Below are 21,693 nucleotides of genomic sequence, written 5' to 3' on the forward strand. Positions count from 1 at the left end.
GCAAATTAATGAGGGGTTTGTTGGCCAGATTTAATTAGTGCTTGTCAAGATTTAAACACATGCATTGAAATTGTGCCAAGCAGCTACTTAAAGTTGAGCAGTGTCAGTAATTAGTAAACGCGACCACAGTTTCAGATGAAAAAACAAACAAACAAACAAACAAACAAAGGCTTCCCAAACTCCACATGAACCTAAAGAAACATGATTTTGCCCAGAGAAGAATGTGGTACTTTGAATCTCTATGACCAGTTCATGCGTAGTCCAGACAACTTGTGACCTTACTGTTCTGTGGAACATGGATCGGAAATGTCAGCGTTGCTAATAGACATATGAATTTTACCCTAAAAATCACTACCAGACCTGGTAATACTGTTTTCAAGAATTACTGTTGTCTGAATGAAGACGTTCACAGGCTAAAACTGCAAATATTTTAGATGAGTATGTATGGGGATTTACAGGTTGTACATTATCATTACAATTGTACTCGTCCTCCTGACTTAAAGCAACAGAAATGGAAGTCAGGCAAGGAGATGAAAGGGAAATAAAGCACACCCAGTTCCTTACACACTAGGATTTCCAAGGTGATGTCCAAGACAAATCAGCAAGAGAATTGGGGTGCAATAGCATGCTGTGACACAGAGGTCCCCAGATTGTTCTAGTGTTCCCTGTTAACCATCATTATTCCTGAATCATGAAAATTTTTCTAATAAAACAGTTCCTTTATAGCTCTCTCTTAAAATTCCGTAACACTTAAGTTAGTATTATGGTTTTTAGAGTAAGGCGTTTGAAAGGCAGCACTGGAAATCCCAAAATTACAAGACAATATTCTCCTCAATCTCTGTCTTAGATCAATATGAAGCAAACTTAACCCTTTACTCATCCTTTTTGCCATGAGAATTTGGGACAACTTTTCTAGTATATAGAAATGTATTCACCAGGAGCTAGCTTGAAGACACTAAATACATTTCTTATCTTAGATAATAGGAGGTTTGGGTAGATTTTTTTGGTTGTCAACGTAGAAACCAGAGGTTCCTGTTCTGCCTGAACAAGGAACACATAAGAAAAATATTTCCACAAGATAAAATGTGGATGCCATAAGATGACACCCTTCACTGACACTCACTTCAGTCTGATTAAGCTATGACAATCAGATTTATGATGGAGAGTTTGAGGATGGCAGGTAAAAATGACTCAAAGCTTCCTGTAAAGTTCAATGCCCTCTTCTTTAAGATGTACATTTATCCATTCCTTCCAAGTTGGGCTTGGGGTTGGTTTGGGTTTTTTTGGTGGGGTGGGTGGTGTTTTTTTCTGAAGCCAATATGAGACTGTAAATCCAATTTAATTACACCAGTTTTATTCACTGTGGAAATGAACCACTGTCACGTACATTATGCTCAGGAATTTATGTGCCTTTCCAACTTATTTATGGTGCAGTAAGGCCCTGCGCAGTTTTGCATCCAATGAAGAATTGTAGTATCCAGGATAATTTTAAAAATTAAGATCAGAGGGGAAAAATCCCAAACATCCAACAGCCATCCCTCACAACCTACAAGACAAACACAACTTCAAAAGAATAAAACAGCACGTGTAAGTTTCCAATGACATCTCTTTTTTTCAGCAAAACGGTGTTATCAATTTGGAGCATGTTCATATCAAGTCACAATTTTATAGTAAACAAAACAAAAATATTTTTTTTCATTCTAAGTCATACAGAAAGGTCTACCCTGCCTGTTTCCAAAAATGGAACGCTCACTAGTAAGTGGCAAGTCCTCATCAGTCATGACAGACTCCCGTTTTAATAAATCAAACAAAAAAGATACTAATAAAGTAACCCAAATTAAAAATTAAGACATACTAGCATTTCTAGATAGATCTCCGCTACTCTGATGTGAAAACAGACACTCATGAACGCAAACATGGCTTCACTGGCTTTTGTCGTCTTTTACTCCATAATAATGCCTTCTTTTAGAAGTGCATTTGCACACTTCACTAGTGTTCTGCTTGCTTCTCCTCTTAATATGTTAAATATAGCTGACCACAGCTTCTTGCGGCACATCATTCAGTGGCCAAACTGGACCTGCTACCATTTAGCACCACTCCAGCAAAATGGCCCAAAGAATAATAAACATATTTCACTCTGTCTCAAACTTTTCCAGACTGACTGCATACAAAATAGCTGTATATAATTTTAAATACATGATTTTGTTTATCCCCTGAGGAGAAGGCTCTCTGTCATCACTGAACTTTGTCCAGGGGACAAATCAAAAATTCTCCATTATAAGACCAGGCTGCTGCTGCTAAGGCAGAGCAAAACCACCACAATTATTTTGCCAGGACTTGACATAAAAACTTGTTGATAAGCTTTAATCATTATTCTCATTAAATCACTGCATCAAAAGAGCTAAACTACAAAAAATTGAATTTATACTTTTCAATCACAATTTCTGTGAATCACAGCAATTATACTTATTTTGCACTTTCAAAACACTGCATGAAACTCTACAACATGCCTGGGTAGAAAGTTAGCTTTATCTTTAAAGTTAAGGTAGGGGATTTAAAAAAAAAAAAAAAGTTACGATAATCTCCAGTTGAGAATCTGCATATAAAAGTCTCAAACTATTTACACCAGGGATCTCAAGTTCCAGAAACAGAGATAATCTGATAATTGGGAAATCGTTAAGTTGCAAGATCTAATTTTAATGATTTGCTCATTTTTTCAACAAGCATTTCAGACTTCATTTAGTTTCACTGTCAAGTCCTCTTTTAAATTAATGTTTTCTTTCATTTTTTCTTTCATAAACCTCTAAAATTGCAATTGCCTGTACGGAATTCCTGTAAGGAATGTTGGTTTTATTTACAAAAAAAATAAATCTTTGATCCATTTTCCCAGTGCAATGCTAGAAGTTATTTTTTTCAGTCCAATCCTGTACCAAATACTGATATTGTCTCTAACTTTCTTAATCTCAAATATATTCAAAAGCAAGGTTACCTCAAAATGAACCGCTGAGGCTAGACAATCTAAGAAGTCCATCTACCTCTATTTCATCTTGCATATTATTCAATTATATATTGTACCGTCCCTAGGGAAAAAAGAAACATACGAAAATAACTCAGAAGGGCCACCAGCCACAAAAGTGTTGTTTGTCTTCAAGTAGTACCATTTCTTCTCAGAATGTAAGACGTCGACATACCCGTAATACTGGCTTGCGTGAAACTGCACTGTGTAAATGCCTTGAATGAGCATTAGTACCAATTAAACTTGTACTAGCTTGTTCCAGGGAAAAGGCTTTATTGTGATGCTGCAGCACAGTGTAAGTTTCAGAAACAGTTCTGAGAAATCAAACATACAAAATTCACTCCTCTTTTGGAGAAGGCAGGAAGGGAAAAAAAAAAGACCAAAAAAAGCCTGATATTTGTTACATCAGAACATTTACAATGGTACATAAAAAGACTGTATAAGGCATTCATTCTAATAGCCTTGGATGTTCAATCCGTGTAATTGTCCAGTCTGGTTTTGCTCCTTCTGTAAATTCCCTTTGGAACCTGGAAAAGAAAAAACAGTAAGTGAAGAGTTGTTAAAATTTACTTTATCCTTAAAGAGCTACTAACACCAACAAGAAATCATAAGGAAATATTTAACTTCCAAGTTATTCCTGTAAAAGCTCCTTAGACTCTGATGCTTAGGCCCCAAACGGAAGATCAAAATTAATTCTATAGAAAGAAATAAAGTGCATTGACTTGATAGCAGATCAGATCCCACAGAGAGGATCAAGCAGCAACAGTATAGACCCTGATATCAAGAGAGCACCCAGTTTTCATAGCAGTAACTATGAATATAGCTTTGTGGCAGATCTTTATCTCTAAATAAAGGCTTTCATTTAATGGCATGGTAACTGCCTTGTAAAAGGAAATCACATACTACACATTCTACCTGAAAGTTTTCATTTTTACTGAACTATATCTTGAAAAGTAATATTTTTTCAGAAATACATCAAAGATCAAGCTAACAGTAGTACTGAATTATTTACAAGCATTTATTTACAGACATTACTTACAAGCATTTCTACGAAAATTCATCCGCCTAACATGTGCTTTGAGGGCCTGGATCAGAGTGGCACGAATTATCTGAACACCAGATGATGCTCGCTTTGTTACGCCTTTCTGCAGAAAGCATTTGGCTAAAAAAATTTCCTCTTTCATGAGCTACTTTTTCAGTTAATTGCAGTTCTGACTTCTCTGTGGGAAGTGACAAGTCAACAGGTCCACACTTGACTGCTTAGCTTAACTGCACTGCTGTTACCTCAACTCAGAAGCAAGGTAATGACATAATGATTTTAAGGTGTATTTCAAAAATTTTGCCCTAGTATAAAAACTGGAAAGCTGGATGAGAACTAACTTAGATTAGAATCAAGGTAAATTAAAACATACCAAGTTCTGCACTGTCACAGTGTGAATACTTTCAGTTCCCAAACTGCTTTCCACACAGCTAGCCTATGTATACGGAGAAAAAAAAAAGGACAAGTAAACTTACTCATAGTTTGCTGTTAAAAGATGTCTTTTTTCTTTTGTGCTTTCATCTCCAAACACAATCTGGAAAACTTTGGTTTCCCCTGGTACTTCATCAGGTAGGTTAGCACCATTCAGATACCAGAAACGCATCAGGATACTAACAAACTTTCTTCCTGTTGGAAATAAATCAAAGCATAAGGTAGATCTCATTTTTCTCATTGGTCAAATATTCCTATTTGCTATCTAGCATATATTCTAGTGAGACCCTGGAAGGGCAGCTGACTTCAACCATAAAGAATGCATGATAGAATAATGAACAATAAAGGTATTTAAAGCCATATTCATGCTGTTTAGCAACAATAAAAATACACTCTGTAGAAAGGTATGTATTTTACCATGAGTATTATGTGACACTGTACATAATCAAATGATACCAAAAAAAGCTGGTTACCACAAGGTCCAAAGACAACCACTGACACTACAAAAGTATGTAGAGTAGTGTCCTGGTTTCAGCTGTGATAACACAGCTAATTTTTTTTCTAGTAGCTACTGTGTTTTGGATTTAGTATGAGAATAATGCTGATAACACATATGGTTTTAGTTGTTTGTAAGTAATGTTCTTATTAGTCAAGGACTTTTTCAGCTTCCCATAAAAGCTGAGAGGGAGCATAGACAGGACAAGCTGGCCAAAGGAATATTCCATACCACAGAAGTCATGGTCGATATACAAATGGGACATGGTCTGGGGGCAGGAATCCACGATCTCTGCTTGGGACAGGCTGGTTAATCATCTAAACCATCTCAACTGTGTCTGATAGTGAAGTGAGCACATAATACTGGTATTCAACCAAAAGAAAAACTTGTTTGAGCTCAACACTAGCTTAAAAAAAAATTAAAAAAAATCAAGAAGTCCTAGAACAAAGCATATCCCATGAAACCAGAATAAAAGTGAAGATATCAAAATTTAATTCATTATCCAGCCTTCACTATCCTTCTTGGAAGACGTATTTTCATTGCTGAAGCAACATCTTTCTGCATATTGTAGAATAATTGTTTTTGAGTGGTTTGAGATTGCTAAGGATTAATAATGTAAAAATCTGAAATTGCAAAAGAAGAGGAATGGGCAAGACCTAAACAGAAGTCAAAACAGTACCATGACTTACTAACAATAACCTCTCAAGTTCTGGTTTAAAAGGCAATCAGGGTATTACATACAAATTAACTATAAACAGAAGAACAACAAACGAGAAACAGTACTCAAAAACACATCTGTAGGGAGAATGTCTGCTTAGCAGCAAAATAAGGAAATAAGACTGCCCATTGCTGAAATGTTTTAGAATTCTAAACATACCATCATCATCATAGTAAATGCGAACATCTCCTTCTGTTGTGTACATGATTGCATCAATGTCAGCTGCTAAAGCATCCCTGTGGCTGTCAGGGAGCAAAGAAATCTTCTCCTTCAGCACCTGAAGTACCTAAATTCAGAAAAACTGTTAGTTTTTCATTAGGAAATTGAAGTAACACTCTTTTCTACTGCAGTTTATAAAAAGAGCTACATTGCTAAAACATTTGTATAACATATACAAGAGCAGAACTGAAAAAGCACTGGGAAGTTTGGGCACTCTCAAATCCTAATTCAGCGATAGTAAAGAAGATCCATTTAATGCTCAAACCAATGAAAACAAAGTATTTAAAAATGTTTAGAAAAGGTATTGTCAAAACAGGAGTTGCAAAGCAAGGCATGTAAGCCCAGAAAATACCAATTAAGCTTGCTTCCACAATCATACTTACATTCTGCCTTCTCACCGCTGATTTGTCACTATGTATTAGCTTTTGATTCAATTATTTCTTAGTTATCTTTCACAAATTTCTTTGAAAATCAGTTCCATTACCACTAAGTTTATCTTTGCCATTTTGTGATCCACATTTCCATTAGAAAAAGTTTATACACCATCAGAAAAGACTGAAAACCATTGCTCTGAGACGTAAGTTCCACATCGCGTTCACATATTGAGTGTCCTAAGATCTGCACAGCTGTGTTAAGTAGGAAAAGGGTGTGGTGCACGAACTGAACAGGGGCATCACCTCAAACACCACACGAGAAAGACACATGAGAAAGGAAGGATGAGGCTGCGCAGCACTTATTTTTAACTCATACTCAGTTTTTAGCCTAACTTGAATTGCCATTTTTAAATAACAAACAAATCCAGAGGTCACGTGGAAACAAGGGGTGATTTTCACTAGAACACATTGGTTTCTAGTACATTTTGCCAGTATAAAATTCACTGGCCAAAACAATAACAAATTTATGTGGTATCACAGCCTCAGCCACTACACACTCTCATTACACGAGGTCTCTGGATTAATGTTAACTCAATCACCTGAAGGTTTTAAGATGAGCAGAGGAAGAGGAGATGCTCTTTCAAAACAACTGTAAGAAACAAACTCACATTTTATTGCTATCTCTGCTCAGAGACAGGAGGCAAGATTGTCCAGTGGGGATGCACTACAACAGCACCAAAATTTTTGCTGCAAAGTCATGGGTGGCAATAGGGCAGGCCAAGCTGACATCCAGTAACAAGGCAGACATAGACCTGAAGTATCTCCTCCACTTGATTCTGATGCATCTGCTACCTCCATACCCTGGGAAGGCCAAGACAACTTCAGCAATTAAAAATTCATAGAAACAAAGAACACGCAGCACCGATGTTTAACCACCCAGGCCAGCCATATCCCTGAGACCATGACACAACACTGAGGCCTTCCAGCTGAGACCAGTAACTGGCTGTATGATCTGCTTGGGGGTGGGAACGTATTAGTGGAGCAGGGATGAGCACACAGCAGTTTCTTTCTTCATCTGAATTATGGTGCACAGACCGAAAGCATCAGCTATCTGCCTACACCAACAAAGGTACGCAGTTCCGCCTGCCATCCAGAACCCGCTGCCTTTCAATCCTTTCTGGTACGCCAGCAATCTTCTTGGCAATTGGCCCTAATGCTCAATGGCAATAATATTGGGTTTTTTTTTTTCAATACAGTAACTTCAAATTAAGTCTCCTGCCTTGACGTTACAGATAAAAAAGCTGCAGGACAAACAATTACCTTGTTCCGCGCTATGGTTTGTTTCCCAAATTAAACCAAACTGCCAGTATCTGTAGATAATGACAGGCTGAACACATGTTACTTTGTAAGGGAAAATCAATTGGTAGAATAAGAAATGGAAAGCATTTACCTCTGCTGATACAAGTTCATCCAGCAGGTCAAGTTTACGCTGAGACAGCAGCTTTGAAACAACACAAAAGGCCTACCACAAAAAAAAAAAAAAAAAAAAAGAGAGAGAGAGAGAGAGAGAAATACATAAACAAATAACACTAGGTTGGTCTATTTTTCAGACAAATCCATCATTATGTGACAAGCTACCTGAAGATTTCATGATTTAAGATTTCAATGTTTGCAGAGTATATCACCGTTGAAATGGATGCCCTCAAGCATTAAAAAGGTGATTACGTGAACAGATAAAACCAAAGTTTCTTTCCAATCCGTCATTTAAAGCATCAAACCTTTTGATAACAGGCAAGTGAACGCACAGCTTACTAAAAAGCATTACAGTAATCCATATGAGTTGGTTTTACTCTCTTTTTGATTATTCAAAGTCTGTGTCTATCCATGTCATTATTTTGTTCCCCTGCCCCTTTTTGCAGCCTGTCTCCTGGTTTCAGTCAAAACAGAAGCTCTGGTTTATAACAAATTTCTTTATAAATCTGGCTTAGTTTCTAAACTCCAGGAAACTCAACTCCCCTTCTCTTCTCAATTTTGCAGATATAATTACCTATATACAGCAATGCCTCTACATACTCAAATACTACACTTGTGAAATGCTGATAAGAGTGTTAAGGCTCTACACCAAGTACAAACAAACAAACAAACAAAAAAACACAGTAAGGTAAAAAAGGTAGTTCTGCAAGCACGGCAATGAATTCAGTGCAGGGTTTTTTGTCTCTCTTAAATTGACCTTAAGCATTTTAATGTTTGGTCCCCTACCACTTGTTTTGGTTTTCGGGTTGTTTTTTTTTTTTTATTATTTGTTCTGGGGTTTTTGTATTCTTTTGTGATTTTGTTTTTTGATTTTTTGTTTGTTGTTGGTTTTTTTTTTTTTTTTTTTTTTTTTTTAGGAAATACAATTTCACAGCAGGTAACTCCGTACTTCTTACATTATTAGCTTTGTGATCATTACCTCTTTGACGCATTCTGTTGACAAAGCTTATTGGGTTCAAAAACGTGGAGAAACAAATATATGTACCAGCTCTACACCTGCCTAAACTTTGTCATTTTAGGGAAAACCAGGTAAAATGAGGCACATTTCCACTGGCACTTCATACTACTTTGGGGCATGGCTAAACCACCTCATTTTAATTCTGGAATCCGGGAAAAGAAAACAAGAAAAGCCTGAGGAAAAGCGCACCTCCGGTTGTTCTCACCTCCTCCAGAAGCGAGGTACTTGGGAGCCCAAAGTGGGCAAACTCCACCTATTTCCCAGAGGAGTTTCAGAGAACCGAGGGAAGGCAGGCGCTAGGATGTCCGCACCGGCGATCAAGCCCGGGCACCGGTAGCCGGCCCCGGGGAGCTCGGCAGGGCGGCCCTGAGGCGCCGGGGCGGCTGGGACACCTTTCTCCTCAGGCCGGCCGGCCCTTCTCGTCTCCCTGAGGGGAAAAGCAGCACCGCCGCCGCCCCTTCGGCGCTCACCTGCTTGGCCCCACGGGTGAACTCCTCCACGCTGAACTCCTGGTCGAAGTAGAGGCGGATGAGGAGATAACAGAAGCGGGTACGGAGCCAGGCGATGGGGCTGGTGATCCTCACCACCAACACCCGCCGCTGCGGACCCTCGGCCTCTGGCCCCTGCCCGGCGCTGCTGGCGAACCGGGCGGTGGGCCGGAGCCCGGCCAGCGGCAGGGCCGAGGCGGCGGCGGGGGGCAGCGGCGGCAGCAGCAGCAGCGGGGGAACGCGGGCCGCCCCCGGTACCGTGAGGGCGCGCGCCAGCCAACGGCCGCAGCCGGGAGCCGCACGCAGCGCCATGATGGCCGCTGTCGCCCCGCCCCGTCCCGTCCCGTCCCGTCCCGTCCCGTCAGGTCAGTCCGGCCGCGGCGCCTGCTCCGCGGGAAACAAGGACGTCCTCAGGAGGCGGCGGAGGTCCCGGTGACCGGCGGTTCCGATGGCGCCGGCTCGGAGGAGCGTGGAGTCAGCGCGGAAGCCGTCTCCCGGCGAAGAGAGGAACCCGCTGCCTCCCCGGCCCCTGCCTAGCGGTAGGCGGCGGGGAACGTTTCTGCCGCAGCTCTGCTTCCCGGGGGGAGCGGCGGGAGAACGGACGCGGGTCGCCGGGGCGGAAGCAGCGGCCATGGAGCGGCGGGAGCAGCCGGTGGTGCCGGTGGAGGTGCTGGCGGCGGTCACGCGGGAGCGGTTCCTGCGGGATGTCTACCCCCGGGTACGGCTCCGCGCCTCCCGCCGGGGCGCACCCGTGGCGTGGGCCTCTGGGGCCGCGGCGGGCCCGGGGCAGCCGCCCCGTCGCTGGGTGGGGTGAGCGGGGCCGCGCTGGAGCGGGCCGGGGCAGGAGATCGTCTGTGACACCGTCTCGCCCGGCGGAGCTGGTGGTGGCAGACCGCAGGTTCGGGGTGTGATGCGATCCCTGGGAGGTGTCGTGAGCCATTAAATTGAACGTGAGCTGAGGAGCAAGGGGCGCCTGCGGGCAGATCTCTTCTGGGCGGCGGAAAAGCTCAGAGAGCCGATCTCCCTCCGAGTTAATTTTCTTTGTCAGTGTTTAAAAAAAGTGTGATTGCTGGGTTTGGTGCTTTGTTGTTGCTGCTTCCTTTTCCCTCCGAGGTCCTGATTCAAAGCAAAAGTGTTTTTCTGCTGATTTTTTTTGTGTGTGCTGGATCAAACTCCCAAGTAACGGGCGATAGGGCAAGAGGAAACAGCCTCAAGTTGCACCAGGGGAGATTTAGACTAGATATTAGGAAAAATTTTTACACTGTAAGAGTTATTAAGTATTGGGACAGGCTGCCCAGGGAAGTGGTTGAATCGCCAGCCCTGGAGGTATTTAAAAGATGGGTAGACACAGTGCCTAGAGATATGGTTTAGTGATGGTTTTTGTCAGAGTTAGATTGGTGGTTGGACTAGATGATCTGAAAGGTCCCTTCCAACCTAGGCGATTCTATGAAGCCTTTTCATGGTTGTCAGCATCAAGGGGCCTTAATATATGTGGAAAGAGCTTCGTGAGAATGTATAGCACCACCATAGCTCCCAGTCTACACCTTAACGGTAGGGCCTTTTGTCTGTTTTCTGCTGAGCTCTGGCTAGAATGACTAAAATGATTCCTTAGCCTGGCTAGATTACTCAATGGCCCCAGCACAAAATTGAGTGTTAAAATTGTCTTTGCTTCTCCATAGCCATAACAGTCCCATGATCTACTGCATTTTGTTTCTATTCAGCATTCTGATTCACTTTGTTCATTTGCGAACAGATCAGTTGTGACTTCGTGCAGCAAGTCCTGATATTCAACTGACTTGTTTGCGTGTACTTTGAAAAACTAATTCTGATTTTTTTTTCCACTGGATGCTACAATCATTTCACTGTTGAATTTTTATTTGTTCCCTAGAGAATGCCAGTAGTACTGAAAGGAATGGAACTGGGTACTTGCACAACCAAATGGACAGTAGATTACTTGAGCCAAGCCGAAGGATCTAAAGAAGTAAAGATTCATGTTTCTGCAGTGCCACAGATGGATTTCCTCAGTAAGAACTTTGTGTATAGGTACTTCATCCCAAGGCCTCTTGTATTTTAAAGGCATGTGCTTGTAACTTTCAAACAAACAGTGCATCTGTTTGAAGCTGAGGGTGAAAATATGAAGATACTTTGTGAAAACTTTAAGTTACCGATCAAAGTGCTGTCCTTGATTTCCCCATCTTCTTTTCATTCCATAAATATCTCAACACCCTGAATGGGTGTTTCACTACAGGGTGAAAGGAGGAGACAAACAGGGCCTTAAAAGTGATGGCATGAAGCAGTATTTTGACAGAGCACTCCTGTAGGAAATTTGAGCCTGGCATTTGCTGGTGTTAGTAAAAAAAAAAAAAAAACACCACCAAAAACTCCTTGATACTAGATGATATGCTATTTTGTTCTAATTATATGGTGTGTTTTCAATGTTACTGAATAGTGCTAGTTTCTGACTCACCATGTGTCTGAACCTCTTTGAATGCTGGCATGTGGCAGGCATGCTATTCCACTCTAGAGGGATGTTACTAATTAAAACCAAGCTCATTTCAAAGTTAGCATGTGCAGTTCTCAGAATGTTCAAACTACTGGATACCACACATTTCACCAGCTCTTTAATCTTGATGTGGGTCACATAAACTCTTGATCTCCTCTGAAGTTCCTCTCCTGTAGTTGCCAAAACATTTCTTCAGAGTTCATCTAATCTCAGTCATTGTGTTGCTCTTCAAGGGTAAATGCCTTTATTTCGGTTGTCGTTTGTTTTCCCTAAGTGGGAACAAGATGTGTTCAGTCTGTTAAACTTTTAAGAAGGCTGAAGCGTATGCTCTAAGTGTAAATAAGCTACAAGTCTTTATGAGTGGAGCCTGTTGTTCAGAGGGAAAAAATGCCGTATAATCATGATATTCTCTGCTCACTGCACAATGAACTTTTGATTCTTTGAAGTTAGGTTGTACTTGAATGACTTTGCCTTATCTGCATATTTCCTTTTCCCTGCTATATTTTGTTTCATATTATACTATCTCTTACTGTGAGTTCACATACAGTCGATCCAACATGCTAGCTTTAGCAGGTTTGCAGACAGCCACATGGAGGTGCTCTGACGACGCTTCATTATAGTAGGTATTAGTAGTTTCACCTACTTCACTTGAAATTCAGGAAGCTTTGACCCTTTCTACAGCAAGCCCCTCATTCTAAGGTGAATGGAGAATAAGTAGAACTAAAAGAATAGAAACACTGAGGATTTAATGTGCAGTTCCATGATTTTAGACTGATGCGCATGAGTAGTACTGCAGTCCTGTTGTAAGTTGCATGCTCCTACCCCCTTCTTTGTGTTGATTCTGGAGCTCATTCAGCCACATTGTGATGTGCTGCAGAAATCTGATTTTTTCTGCTGTTTAGCTTTGCTAGCAGGTTCACCATGAGGTCAGATGAGTGCCAGTGCTAGCATAAGGGAGGAGATGGGATGATTAGGGTAGATAGCATGCTCAGAGCTGTGGCAGCACCAGCACGCATCAGTTTAAGCTGTCGTGGAGCCGTGCTCTCACTTTTCTTCAGTAAATGAACATGATATAACAGTTCAGCTGAAGTTAGAGGGTTGGGTTTTGTTTGTTTGTTTTTCCATTTATTTCAATGGCTGTTTTCAATTTTCATTTATTTCAAGCCTAAAATATTTAGAGAAGTGCTCCAAGTGCTGTCACATGCAGGTCACGTTCTGGTAGAAGGTATAGCTTTGGGTACTTGGTGGTAGCTCTGAAATGTGATGTTTCTTGCAGCGTATTTGTTAGCTAGTGACAACGTGAGATGGGAGTTGAATGAACATAGCATTGAATTCATAACATAATATTGATAACAATGAATGCGTGTTGTATTACTACTTGTGCTTGGTTTGCCATTCAGCCATGAACTGATGCCAAAATCTGTAATCCTTATGAAAAGCTCCTGTTATTTAAATAAATATCTAACACTTTTATTGACTTCAAAGGGACAGGCTCGAATGCCCAGTGATTCTTTTTGAATCTTCTGAAGTTGTATTTAATAAATTCAAGGAAAACTGTAAAGAAACACTGGATAATACCAAGATTCCTGTGTTTTGCAGATAGCACATATTTAAAAAAATTAAAATAACTGAAATAAATCTTAAAGATTTACAAATGAAGATAGGTAGCTGTGTTCATGCACAAATTCATAGCAGAAAATGCGTAGATATAAACATATGTATATCACTAGCAGTAGTTTTCTTGATGCTAAGCTTTTCTGCAAATTTATAAAAACGTACAGTAAAAAGCCTAAAAATTACACTGTTAGAGAAATAGTCTAAGCAAGTACTGTCAGGCATTGGCCACAGTTGGAGTCTAATTTGACTGGGAAGAAGTTTTGTACACTGTGACTCAAACCATTCAGGCCTCTTGAGCTTAAGAGGGGATCGTATCAAAGTGTATAAATAGCTGATGGAGGGAGTAAAGAAGATGGAGCTGGATTCTTCTCAATGATTTATGGTGACAGGACGAGAGGCAATGGGCACAAGTTGAAATACAGGAAATTCTGTTAAACTAAAAACCCCAAACCTTATTTTACAGTGAGAATGGGCAAACAATGGAACGGGTTGCCCAGAGGGGTTATGGAGTCTCCATCCTTGGAGATACGCAAAATCCAACTGGACACTGTCCTGGGCACTCTGCTGTAGTTGACCCTCCTCTTGGCAAGGATCTTCCAGCCTCAGCAATTACGTGATTCTGTTTGGATCTACACTGGGGCAATTTACTAAAGCAGAGAGACTTGTTTTCTGTCTCAGTAGAACTCTTCAAACATCCACTGCAAACACTGATTAGTCACCATATTTAATAAAAAAAAAAAGGCAGCATATTGCGTCTTCAGTTATACTAGATATGGTAAGAGAGCTTATGATTTTAAACCTGGCATTTGGACCATGTGTTGTTACATTGATTCATTGTATAAACTTAAATATTTATATTTCAGAACTCTGCCTTTTGATGTATTTGTACGAAGAGCAGCTGAAGTCAAACACAAGGAGTACTTTCTTTCTGAGGTAATTTCCTTTGTGAGACAGTTACTTGTATTGGTTATTTTGTGAGTATGTGGAGGGGAAAACGGTGGTTTGTAATTTAAAGTCTTACTCCTGTAAAGCACTTGATCTTAGATTTAACTGTTTTGTGTGGCTTGGAGACACGGGAAAAAATGTGGGGAGAAGACTATTTTTCTTGGAAATTGCTTTGTATGTGTACAGTGTGGTTAACTTCAGTGGTCATGATACTGTTAACAAAAACTGCTTACATGACAAAAAATTCCAGCATAAAATTGAGAAATCAAACCTTGCTTTAGAATAACAACTATTGTTTAGGTGTTTTGCTAGAAAGTGTCATGAAGATATTTTAGAGTTTGATTATGTCTTTATATCTGCTATCAAAATAAAAATACAGATTTATTGTAATATAATTTGTGAGTAGCAAATGTGTGGCTGTTCTTTATGTAACTGTTCAAACTAGGGATTTTTCAGGTAACTGTGATTAGGAAGCAAACAGTTTTGAATGCAGGCACGCTTTTCACCTTTTATGCTACATAGAATACGCTAAGTTTTGAAGCCAATTGAAATAGCTTCCTGCATCAGTGTGCTGAAGAACCTTAGTTATAATCTGCATTTGCTTTGAATCTGTTCAGTGACAGCAATGCTGAAGCAGTTGACAAGGCTCCCCCTACTTCACTCTTCTACTCTCAGTTAATTAACATTTTTCCTGTTTCTTGAGATGAACAGCAGGGAGCAGTAGAGTAAAGGCAGTAAAACAAAGTAGCTGAATTAGTAAGTGCCATTTATTTGTACCATGTTTTAATGAAGCCCTGCATTAGATTGATGAAAATTCGGGCTCTGTGTGTAAGTGTGTTTGTAATCCATATTAAAAAAAACAAAACAACTCTCTTTTTTTGTTTTCTCTTCAGGATGAAAAGTACTATTTGCGATCAGTGGGTGAAGATGCTAGGAAGGTGAGTTACTCGACATTACAGTTCTAATATTGTAAAGTAGCAGTTTAGGAATATTTTTTAAAGCCTGTTGTCATCTGCTGGCTGTGTAGTGCAGGCATGCAACTTGTTATGGTCACTTGGCCTCTGAATCTGACTGGATTTAGGTCAGAATATTAAAACTAAATGTCTAAAATAGTTGCTGTTATACCAGAGCTTAGCTGATCGCTGAAGAGTACATTCCTCACCTCCCATTCTTTACCTTTTGTTGTAAACTAAAATGAAAGGATTTCTGATGATCTCTTACTTCTTCAGTGTGATTTCCAGCAGCCACAGTTCAAAGCAGCTCCCTGGCTCTTCTTTTTAATATCATTGAGCAAGTCAACACCGAAAGGGTGACCACCAAAAAGCATTGCTATTTTCAGCTATTTGCCAATGCTGAAGTTCTGCCCCCATGTTTCCCCCCATGGGAAATGATAGTGAAGTGCACCCTTATTTAAGTGTACATATAGGTTCTCTAAGAGTTATGTCGTTTTTGTTTCAGGATATTGCAGATATCAGAAAGCAGTTTCCTATTTTGGCAGAAGATGTTCATATTCCAGAGTATTTCGAGAAGGAACAGTTTTTCTCCAGTGTCTTCCGCATCAGTTCAGCTGGATTACAATTATGGACACATTATGATGTAGGTAATACAATTGTTTAGCATAAAATGTTGCAGAATACAATACAGAGTTGAGATATTAAGGTGCAAATCTCTAACAAAGATCTGTCAATGACAAACGTCACATATTTTTTTACTGTTTTGAGTTTCAGTTAAAAATCTGAAACACGGTAACTTTCAACATTTTCGTCTTCAAGATTACCTTCATTTTTTTTTTATTCTGATGGCCAGATTGTTGGTAATTCTAAATAAATTTATTTATAAGCAAAATAGGTTTTTTGCATTATAATTAGGAAAAAGAATCCTTTATCAATAGCAAGTCAGCAAAGGGAAGTAGAGGTAGCACTGAAAAAGAAAAGGAATACCAAATATACTTCATGTTATATTTTGCTGGTTTATATGTCTGAAGTATGGTATGTCTTTGTGTTTTAAGATGGAAGAATTTGAACCCCTATTTAAGGAGAAACATAAAGTTGTTGGAAAGCAATATTGTCTTTCCAAATACACTATTTGTCAAGAATTTGCAGCTAAGGGGATAAAGTAACTCACATTATTGATTTTTTTTTTCTTAGATGAACTATATGTGGAAGCTCTTTTAACATATGAATTCTTAATATATGAAGGTTTTAATAATTCCCTCTGTTAAGCTCATGATATTTTAGATTAGTTGCAGGCTACGTATTCATTCTTAACTCTGGGCTGACATCTGTCTTACTATGCTTATTCCAGGTAATGGATAACTTCCTAATCCAAGTAACAGGGAAAAAACGAGTTGCTTTGTATAGTCCTCGAGATGCTCCGTATTTATATTTGTCAGGTATGCATATCACATTTATGTAGTTCAGAATTTGGTGATTGTTGTTGCCTTTTCAGCTCACAAGTTTTGCACTGTACGAAAAAAAATCACTAACAGACAGTTTGATATAAAATGAGTCATTTCATCCTGTAATTCTGATGCTGTTTGCTTTTGGTCAAAGCCAATTACTGAGGCAGGTTAGGAAATTTGCAAAGGAACACAGCAGCTTTGCCAGGTTCTGTTTTCAGCGCCTAACTGTGTGGAGTGCTCTGTGTGGATTCAAAATGGCGTTTTAAATGTCAGATGAAGTGTTTTTTAGTGTTAATAAGGTTGCAGTTACAGGAGAGAGATAGACAGCAGGAGAACATGTCTCTTCAGTAAATAAGGACTGCCATCAGGTTTCCCTGGTTTTTAGAAGATTACAGAACAATAAACCAGTACTAAATTTGATTCAAGAACTGCTATTTCCAGCAAAGTGATAATGCTTTGTTACTGTTGGAAGAGTAGGAATGTTTCATTACTTCTGAAAACTTCCCTAGGTACTAAATCAGAGGTGCTGGATGTGGATAACCCAGACTTAGAGAAATATCCCCTTTTTGTGAAAGCCAAGCGCTATCAATGTTTTCTGGAAGCAGGAGATGTGTTATTTATTCCAGGTAAGTAACAAATAGTTCCTGACCATGTTGTGGTTTTAAGGAGTTTTGTTTGCAATTTTTCATTTGTAGGGATGGTAAGAGGTTACTAAAGCATTTGTGTTATAAGTAGGAGCATCTTAAGACATTAGCAAAACTTGTCTACTTCTCCCATCTGTACTAATTAGCCTAATAAAAGGTATTATCAAGTCTACCTACAAAATCTTACCTTCCTTCAAGATTACACTGTATGCTTCTGAATTTGTGTCTTTTAATAGATTAGCACTATAGAATCAACTTGTGAAATCTGAAATTACTTCAGTGACCTGCGTTTTCTAGTGACAGAATTTGAGTGAAGTAACGTTGTTCTTCTGTAGCTCTGGCACTTAAGAACTGCGAGGCACGTGATTTGAAGAGAATTATGGATGATACAGCTATTGGGCCGTTCAGAAATTTATGATTACCTTTGGGGAATGGAAAGACAAGTCCTAATCATTTTTCTGCACGAGCAGAAAATATAAAGCTGCTTCCTGGGCTGAGATAACAATTCTGATGATCAGAGAAAGGCATTTGAATTACTCCTATTGAACTATTCCTACTTACTAATTTTTTATTTTTATTCATCGTGAGCTTGTGGCAAATACTTATTCTGTTGCTTTTTGTATTGTCTGGGCACTATAAACAGGCCCATAAACAAGAAGACAGTAGCTTTTTAGGAAAATTTAAAATAAATTCTTAGCCTTGGACCTGTTACTTAATTTTGAAATTACCATTTGTGTTTCTGAAGGCACTTTTGGTTACAGTTAGTGAAAGGTATGTATGTCACACTGGTGCTAATGTCAGCATACATAATTTCTGGTTTGTTCTATGCCGTACGGATTCTAGTTTGTCTTTGCCAGGAGGTGTGCTGGTCCAAACTTCAGAAACACTCAGCACTCGGAATGACTGGGGAGTGTAGGGATTTTTGAGTCCAGAGAATGGTACTAGCTTTTTCAGCCTTCTGGGATGCTAGTCGCTGAAATAGAAGATGTTCTTTGAGAAACGTGTGTGGTTATTATGGAGAAGGTAGAAGGAGCCCCTTTTCCTAACCTGAAAGAAACTTCTTGTTCATTTCTTAGAGTAAGCTTTTCCGATGTCTTCAGCAGCTAAGCTGCAATAAGCACAGCATTCAGTCTTTTAGCTTAAAATTGAAATAGGGTAAATGTGCCATATTAAACTTATTTAAAAAATGTACTCAATGAGGCAAAAATGTCTTTGCTTCCTTATGACAGCCATGATGCTTCAGTTGGGAAGCCGCGTGACTTTACTATGAAAAGATAAATAACTTGCATGTGTGACCTGGCTGACACTGGTGGTTTACATTCATGCTTGGACAATCTGTGCAGGGTTAGGGACTAAATAGAAATAGATAAATAGAATAATAGATAATTGAAACAGAAAATAGATATCTGCATTCAGAGTAGAGATGAGTGAACAGTGAAAATGTCTTATTTTCATCCTACACATGCTTATTGCTTGTTTACCTTTGAGTATCTTTATATTTCAGCAATTGTTACTTTTGTGTGAAGTTATAGATTGATGTGAATGTCTTGAAGAATTCCTTAAATTTGGTACAATGTGATATATTCAGGGATTAATATCTATAAATAAACAAAAAATACAGTAGTTAAGGCTTTTCTTCAACTATATTTAGTTTGGATGATTCTGACACTTGTCACGAGTCACATGGAAGTTTCAGATAATAGTTTTCATTTTAGACATTCTTCTTTCTACAGCTTTGTGGTTCCACAATGTAATTTCTGAGGAATTTGGAGTGGCACTGAATGTCTTTTGGAAGCATCTTCCTGCTGAGTCTTATGATAAGAGTGACACTTACGGAAATAAAGATCCCACGGCAGCGTCTAGAGCTATACAGATCTTGGACAGGGCCTTGAAAACACTTGAAGAACTACCTGAGGAATATAGGGATTTTTACGCACGGAGAATGGTGTTACGCATCCAAGAAAAAGCTTATAGGAATGATTGTGGGTAAAATAACACATTGTAATTCAGCAACTCCTGTGAAAGTAGAGAATCGTATGTTAATATGGAAACTGGCCATGTGTACATATGCATGCTTTCTGTAAGACTAATAAAAACTGTGTTGATAAACTTTGTTATAGATGAATGTTTATCTTGTAGATTTTTTTCCTTTTTTTTCTTCATGTGCAGTGAGTGCACAGTCTGCTTGAGGCACACATTTGCAGTGCCTGCAGTTACTTTACTTTTTTGGAGTGTTCTACTTAATTTTTTCTGAACAACAGTTTTGATGTCTGGGCTGGGCTGACAGCATGCATGCTTAGAAGTAACTGAATGTCTTCCTGAATGCCACCTTGTTTACTAAAGTTTAGGAAAACCATAGTGGTTTCTGAGGAGGTCCGAGAAAGCCGTTGGTGGTGGTTCTAACGGTCATGGTTGTGGATGCCCCATCCCTGGAGGTGTTGAAGGCCAGGGTGGATGAGGCCTCCCATGGCAGGGCAGTCGGAACTAGATGATCTTTAAGGTCCCTTCCAACCCGAACCATTCTGTGGTTCTATGGTTTCTGTTGGAGTAGTAGCCTGGTAATAAGTGTGGAGAGTTCCTGCTCCCTCTTGTGGTGAAACTGAGAGTGGGCATGGGGAAAAAAAGCAAAAGCTCATCATACAAGGTTAAGTTTAGAATTGTGCAGTCGCTTGGCTGCAAGGTAAATGATTTACACCTTCCTTACCTGAATAAGGTATTGCGCAGGAAACCTTGTTTGTCACTGCCCCAGTGCAGTTGGGCAGCATTGCTGCTTCTGCAGCTGTAAAACATACGCAACTAATGCGCCCGCAAATCCAGCCAGCTACAGTCCTACAATCTGACATGACGTTCATGGTTCTGAAGTAGATGTAGAATCTATGGGGAGTGGTGTTTGCAATGCATTATGTTACCGTCTGAAAGAGGGTTGCATCACACCTTTTGGGATGGAGCCTGTTGTAGAGGGGTTGTAGATGGTTAGTTTTCAGCAGATTTTGGTGCTTATAAAGGCCTTGTGAAATAAAGATAAGCATTTCACAGAAAAGATAGGTTGTCATTGTCTCTCTGAAATCCCTCTGATGTTATTACTGGTGGTGTTTGGGGAATGCAGCATTTATCTGACATTTACGTCAGTCTGTTACTTCTAGCAGCATTTTTTGGATAACTGTAACTTGTCAAAAGCTCAGATAAATAGATATGTAGTCTTAATAATGGGCTGGACAAAACTTTCTCCAGAGGAGCAGGGCCTTGCAACGCTGTGCAGATTATTCTAAACCTGTTCTTGGCAGCTCAACACAGTGAAAATAGTCTGCTCCCATGTGAATGGGCACTCGGCCATCTGAATGAATAGGCGTGAATGGAACCAGCCAAGCGATTCTGATGGGCATCATTGTACGTTCTTAGGGTAGAATTTAAATTTGGGATCACAAATAGGTCTTCCGAAATCTTTGTTCGAAAATGAACAAGGATTGCTTGTGCATACTGCTGAGACAGAATCGCTGTGTCTGTTCAGCTGGGGAAGCCTCTTGGCTTCATTGGGCTGGTGATGTGGAGGGCCCCATCTGAATTGCTCTGCAGAGGTGTACAGGGCATCTTCTTTGTGCGTTAGGACTAAATGGAGAGGCTCAGAGAGCCTGCAGGGCTACACAAAGCTGCGTTCCAGCATTGTGCCTGCACAGCTACTATCTCTCTGTTAACTGACCACAGGCAGTTTCTCTATATGTGAGTACAGAGAAGTGCTGGGCTGATCCCATTTCTTAATTCTCCAAGTGCTAGCTTGGCATTCGCAGCCCCCTTCAACATGCAAGTATAAATAAGGAAAGCTTCATGGAGCAGCCACCAGCGTATGAGCGATCTGCTTATGTCTCAGCTTGCGAGAAATGCCTCTGGGCTCCGGAGGGAGGGTGGGAGCCATCTGGGGCTCTTGGGGAGAGGAGAAATAAAAGGAGGAAAATCTTGTAGTCAAATGCATTCACTGCCCTGCCACCTAACGGTGACATTAAGGTTTTCAATAATAACATGTTTCATACTATGTATGTAAAAAGCATAAATTAGATCTCTCAAGCCACAAGTAATCAGACTGTCATTTTGAATATTTTTCAATCCCCCTTTTTATTTTGTAAGGGAGCTATTAAACTATTAATCTAAACACCTTAGGCCAAATGAAACCCTTGAATGCCTTAGTTGCAGTTATTAGTGCTGAGGTAGCCCAGCAGGAAAGCAGCAATAGTTCACTGTTCAGGCTAGCGTGAAGTTTGGATTGAAAAGCGTGTATCTGGCTGGGAAGAGAGAGTCATGCTGAACTAAATGTGAGC

General features: G+C 40.0%; 2 protein-coding genes across 4 annotated transcripts; one reads left to right on the forward strand and one right to left on the reverse strand.

Annotated features, from left to right (window-relative positions):
- Positions 1–3,265: 3,265 nt before the first annotated feature.
- MAIP1 (matrix AAA peptidase interacting protein 1) lies at positions 3,266–9,697 on the reverse strand. The gene is made up of 5 exons (XM_063342454.1): positions 9,256–9,697; positions 7,745–7,816; positions 5,861–5,987; positions 4,532–4,682; positions 3,266–3,543 (listed from the first exon to the last, which is right to left on the reverse strand). The coding sequence occupies exons 1-5, from the start codon at positions 9,583–9,585 to the stop codon at positions 3,465–3,467; spliced, it is 759 nt and encodes a 252-aa protein (XP_063198524.1). The 5' UTR covers positions 9,586–9,697; the 3' UTR covers positions 3,266–3,464.
- Positions 9,680–20,404, forward strand: TYW5 (tRNA-yW synthesizing protein 5). 3 transcript variants are annotated; one of them, XM_063342453.1, is made up of 8 exons: positions 9,680–9,812; positions 11,162–11,316; positions 14,257–14,326; positions 15,232–15,276; positions 15,797–15,934; positions 16,643–16,730; positions 17,249–17,365; positions 19,117–20,404. In XM_063342453.1, the coding sequence occupies exons 2-8, from the start codon at positions 11,165–11,167 to the stop codon at positions 19,371–19,373; spliced, it is 867 nt and encodes a 288-aa protein (XP_063198523.1). In that variant the 5' UTR covers positions 9,680–9,812; positions 11,162–11,164; the 3' UTR covers positions 19,374–20,404. The 3 variants fall into 3 exon arrangements, with proteins under 3 accessions (XP_063198523.1, XP_063198521.1, XP_063198522.1); XM_063342451.1 differs by lacking the exon at positions 9,680–9,812 and adding an exon at positions 9,823–9,991 and having other exon boundaries at positions 19,117–20,402; XM_063342452.1 differs by lacking the exon at positions 9,680–9,812 and adding an exon at positions 9,858–10,171.
- Positions 20,405–21,693: the final 1,289 nt, after the last annotated feature.

This window comes from Chroicocephalus ridibundus, chromosome 7 (genome assembly GCF_963924245.1).
Source record: "Chroicocephalus ridibundus chromosome 7, bChrRid1.1, whole genome shotgun sequence".
NCBI classification, from domain to species: domain Eukaryota; kingdom Metazoa; phylum Chordata; class Aves; order Charadriiformes; family Laridae; genus Chroicocephalus; species Chroicocephalus ridibundus.